Source organism: Montipora capricornis, chromosome 9 (genome assembly GCF_036669925.1).
Source record: "Montipora capricornis isolate CH-2021 chromosome 9, ASM3666992v2, whole genome shotgun sequence".
NCBI lineage: Eukaryota > Metazoa > Cnidaria > Anthozoa > Scleractinia > Acroporidae > Montipora > Montipora capricornis.
In genome coordinates, this window is record NC_090891.1 from 38,256,016 (window position 1) to 38,261,015 (window position 5,000).

At 40.5% G+C, this 5,000-nt stretch overlaps 1 protein-coding gene across 1 annotated transcript in view; it reads right to left on the reverse strand.

Annotated features, from left to right (window-relative positions):
* Positions 1-5,000, reverse strand: part of LOC138014911 (hyaluronan-mediated motility receptor-like) — a 33,611-nt gene that overhangs the window by 5,725 nt on the left and 22,886 nt on the right. The window contains exons 31-32 of the mRNA XM_068861792.1: positions 3,328-3,435; positions 1,433-1,592 (exon numbers count right to left, since the gene is read on the reverse strand). Coding sequence (XP_068717893.1) covers positions 1,433-1,592; positions 3,328-3,435 — 268 coding nt within the window. The remainder of the gene's footprint in view (positions 1-1,432; positions 1,593-3,327; positions 3,436-5,000) is intronic.

A 5,000-nucleotide genomic window follows, 5' to 3' on the forward strand; every position in this document is an offset into this window, starting at 1 on the left:
ACTTATCCTCCGGGAATTGAGCTCAATTACCATGCAAACGTTTTGTATTGTTTCGGTGGAAAAACAAGGTTACTGATCACGTGAGTGAAACACTCTTTAGTGACGATTAGTTTAAAAAAATCTGATAGACCACTGTCGTGGCTTCGAAATGTTCACTTCCGGTTTCCGTTTGTGGCTAAATTAAAAACGTCTCTGAAACTCGCCATCGAATCCAAAATGGCGGCGCACAAAAAAATTAACAGAAGAAACTAAAGAAATTATGAATTCTTTTTTTTTAACGATGACACGATTTTTCTCTCAATTGCATTTAAACATGTTATAAGCCAGTATTTTGTGCCTGTCACACGAGTAAAAAGTGCTCTTCGAAAGTTCTAATTGGTTATTTCAAGGGTGGCACCAAGTACTCCTCACCTCTAAGTAGCCGAAGAGAAACAAAATGGCTTCCTATGGTTTTAATCGTTAACTGAATTAAATGACATTTTTGGCTGGTTAGCTGTTCAGCTTGTGTGGTATATTTAACAACTATTCACCGAATGGAAAGTTGGTTAGCGGTGGATCACCGACAGTGAGATAATTTAGCACAAAAGAAGATTTTAACTCATTTATTCCTGCACCGATAACAATATTTTCGGGCGCAAATACCGCGCGAGTTTCTCGGAGGAGAATAGTTGTTTTAGTATATACTAAAACAGTGAGATAATATACAGCACAAAAAATTAATTTGGATGTTTTCTTCACTTGTCACGGATGCAAATCGGGACGCTTTTTTTTCCCGAGTTGCTCGGAGGTAAATAGCACAGGATATAGACCTTATTCATAAATGGCGGTCACATTTATAATTCTTTGTCCACGTGCAAATTAGCCTACCAAGCCTCATTTTAGAGCAAGAATTCTTTTCAATTCACTGTATGGTATCGAGGCTTGGTGGGCTAATTTGCACTTCGACAAAAGAATTATAAATTGGCCGCCATTTATGAATACGGTCTATTCGGAGTTTGACGAGCCAATCAGCGCCCGCGTTCAACGCTATCCACTGTTTTTGTATTTACTAACAAAGGATATTGGGAGTTTGAGTAGCTAATAAGAGCGCGCCTTCAACGTTAACCACTGTGAAAGTATATTCTAAAGTTACTTATCCACTACGATTCATCTCCACGTTCGTGAATAGTTCTTACAGTGCGATGCGCCTTACCGTGGCCACCTAACAACGTTTTTTACAAATTATCCGCCAATAAGGGTGTGCGAATTTGATTGACAGTCACGCCTTCTTGCAAAGATTGTACGGTTGTAAGTTGAACACCGTTGAATGGGTTGTTGAGTTGACGTATTTACACGTAGTTGTCAAATGTGAAAGTTTGTTGGGTAAGGCGCGTTGCACTGTAATTTGTTTCACGAGTGGAGGCTCTTTTTAATCTTATTAAATAGAACGTACCGTTTGATATCACTGCAAGTGGCGTGTTCTCCTTCTTTGCGTGCGTGAAAGCCTCGCCAGGGTTGAATCTTTTTTTCCCAGTCACCTGATCTACTCTCTCTTCCAACTTTCTCATAGACCTCTTTTGTTTGTCAACCGTGTCTCGAAGTTTTGTATTCTCCTGTGGGTGAAATTTACGGCTATCTTAGATTTACTTCGGGAAAGTTGGAAATCTCCGAGATACACTCGCTTTATAGGGATACTCCGACTTGAGCATTTTTTGACTAACGAGACAGCACAGGATTTCCGACAATTCTTGTCACCAAAACTTGCAGCCGTCTTTTTAATTTCGTATTACACGAAAAGCCTGGTTCCATATGATCTGCAACGGTCTGCGATCACTCTGCGACACGATCACCGATAGGTCTGCGCCACGTCGCAGACGTATGGAAACATCTGTCCCCTGCGTCTGCGGCGGTCTGCGGCACACGGTCTGAATGATCGGGAAAGTTGAATCTAGTTCTACTTTCCCGACCATTACGACGCTTCCGGCTAAGACAATTTTTTTATGGAAACGTGTGTCTGAGATGATCTGTGTCCTATCGATGGTCTGCAATAAGACAGTTTATAAAATTTTATTTTTCAGTTTTATTCTTTTTTACAATTATTTCTACATTGAACTACATTACAAGGGTAAAGAGATAAAACAGCAAAGTAAATTGCACAAGTGATGAGTTCAGCAAAATGTGCGCAGTGACCGACGCAGACAGCTTCCGATTGTGTCGCAGATCATATCGAAACTAGGCTAAGTATTATTTTGCGATGTACCTCAGAGATTCAAATGAAAACTGACAGAATCTTAAAGAGAAAAAAAAGTTTCAACGGTTTCTTGTTCTAGTTTTCTTCACAAATTATCTCTCGCGTCCAATATCCTTACGGTTTTCACACATGCTATCATCTTCAATGTTCTTAACCTTTTCATTCGTACGATCGAAACGTTCATTCTCGAAAAGTTCAACCATAGAGTTCTTTGTTGGGTAGTCATGAGAATTTGGTGGTATATCAAATCACACTTCTTAGAGCGGTTTTCAATTGAGTGTCGAAAGTAATTAAATAATTACTTTGGTTTATGATTACTTCACTCAGTGATTGGTTCAAAGTTCTCGCGGCATTTTTTCAACCAATCAGAAGTGAGACCAAAACCAATCGTGGCTCACGCGTGCACATTTTCCCGCGCTTTGTGTCGGCTACGTGTAATTACTTCGAGTTTTGATTGGTTTGCCGGATTGTCTCAGTCCTTTTTGATTGGCCAAAGTAATTACTTTGGTTTTGGTTTTACGACACTCGCTCTAAGGGGATAATAATCTTCAATATTGCAAATACACCAGAAGAACTTTTCAAAACCTCAACCGTCATCTCGAAAAAAAGTATGGGAACTACTACTACTACAAGCACTTTTCGAGACAGACAGTTATCCCATTGAGTTACCTTCTCGCCTTTTTTTTCATAGCGCACAAATAAGCTATATCAGGTTTATTTTATGTTCTTTCCACACTGACTCGAAAAAGATTGACAGACAGGCAGAAAGACAGAGAGGTAAGTTGTCTCTCGGCCGAGAGGGTCTATCCCTGAGATGACGTCACAAGCTGTTTTGCATTCCACCTTTGAAGAAATTTTTGCACAGCAAACCAATTTGTGATGTCTCAGGAACAGTCGCACTTGCTCGGCTCCGGGGCAAACGACTTTTTTTAAATTCTACGACGTACTAAAATTGTAATTTCAAAGTGAACACGGCAAGATCATTTTGCATTGGGTCAATAGCTTTCCCTCAGCAAAGAAAAACATTTGAGGTCGGGGGCACTTTAAATATACAACAGCTAAGAATTAGTTGTGATTAAAATTATTAAACTACTCACGGCTTTAAGAGCTAGATTTTCCTCTTTGAGCTTGATCACATGGTGAATTTTTTGTTTTTTGTTTTGATGGCCTAACAACTTGGCGTACTGCTGCCCCAGTTTAGCAACCTAGGTTTGAGATACAGGTTAAAGTAAATGAAATATTAGAAATGTATTGACAGTGACAGACATATTTCGCAAAAAACAACTAAAAGAAAGAAAAAGGACAAATCAGAAAGAGACTGTGAAAGATATTACACACGCTGGTTCCTCTCCGTATTTTGGTATCATCACCCTTGTTCGCAACTAACACCATGAAAGGTTTTAGAACCCACTCACAGTTCCCGAAGTGTAAGGAACGGAGTTGCCGATTTGATGGCGCCATCAAATCGTTCTGACCACAAAGGCAATAAACAATAATCATTTCCCTCGTAACATATGAAGACAATCTTTTTGGATGAAAAATTAAACTCTCTTGATGTCACGTCACGCATGCATGACACAACATCGAGGAGATCCGGTGCAGAAGTTTCCTTTCCTGAAATTGGTGGGTGGGGGGCGGGGGCGGGGACAGGGGGATCAAAACCTCCCGCTTCCCGTACCTTGCTCTCCCCCTTCCCGTACCTTTATCTCCCGCGTCTCCCGCCCATTTCAGTCCTGCTCCCGTCCCCTATAAATAAGGAGACTCAAAACACATCTGGATCATTTAGCTACGTAATTCTTAAGTGATGACGGTCTTCGTTGTTCCAACTTGCAGTTCTGAATTGTGTTGTGTTCTGATAAATACACGTTTCCTGGGGCGGATACAGGTTTTTACAAAATGGGGTCCGGTTAAAGGTGGCGGCGCCCCTGTTGGAGACCCCCGGGAAATGTTGAAATTTGTAGTCTTCGGAAACGCGATTTCTGGCATTCTGAGGCAAAGTCAGCGTGTTACAATTTCATAGAGAAGAAATATTTACCAGATGGTTGTCCTCAACGTTCGTTGTGTCTCACAATCAATTAGTGATAGTCTCGTTTTGTCATTGTTCAATTATACCTTATTAACGATTGTTGTGCTTTCACGCGGATTTAATTAATATAGAGTGAAACAACTGTAGTGAACGTTTTTAAATTTTGTGTTTCATCAAAGACGGGATCCATAAAAAGCATTCTTCGGGGTATCTTTCCGCAAAACGCTGAACCACAGCATCGTAGTGGACGGGCTTTTCGTAGTGAATGCTCATCAGAGTCAAGCCCGACAATATTTCCGTTGTCATAGTGGTTGACAAGATTCAAAGTACCGTTTCCCGTGGTTCATTGTTGGCTGAAGTGACTGGCGTAGTGCAAACAATTCGCAGCAAACAGTTAATGTTAGGGAAAATGTCTGGGTCACAGGCCTGGTGAAAAAAGAACCACATTCGCACCGAACCAAAATATTTAAAGATCGGTACTCATTTTTTTCTTAATCAGAAAACATTTTAGCTACATTGAACAGCAGCGAATTAAGCCAAACTATGAATACAATGTACTTGTATTTTATATTTTTACAAGTTTTTGACGTATGGTGTTTTAATGTAGAGGGTTCGATCGAACCCCCCTGAACACCCCCACTCCAGATCCGCCCCAGGTTTTCAGCAATCAGTCCGGAGATTGTTGGGATCATAAAGTCATTAAAATGACGAACTTGCAGCTTAATGTCACCACATAGTAAAATC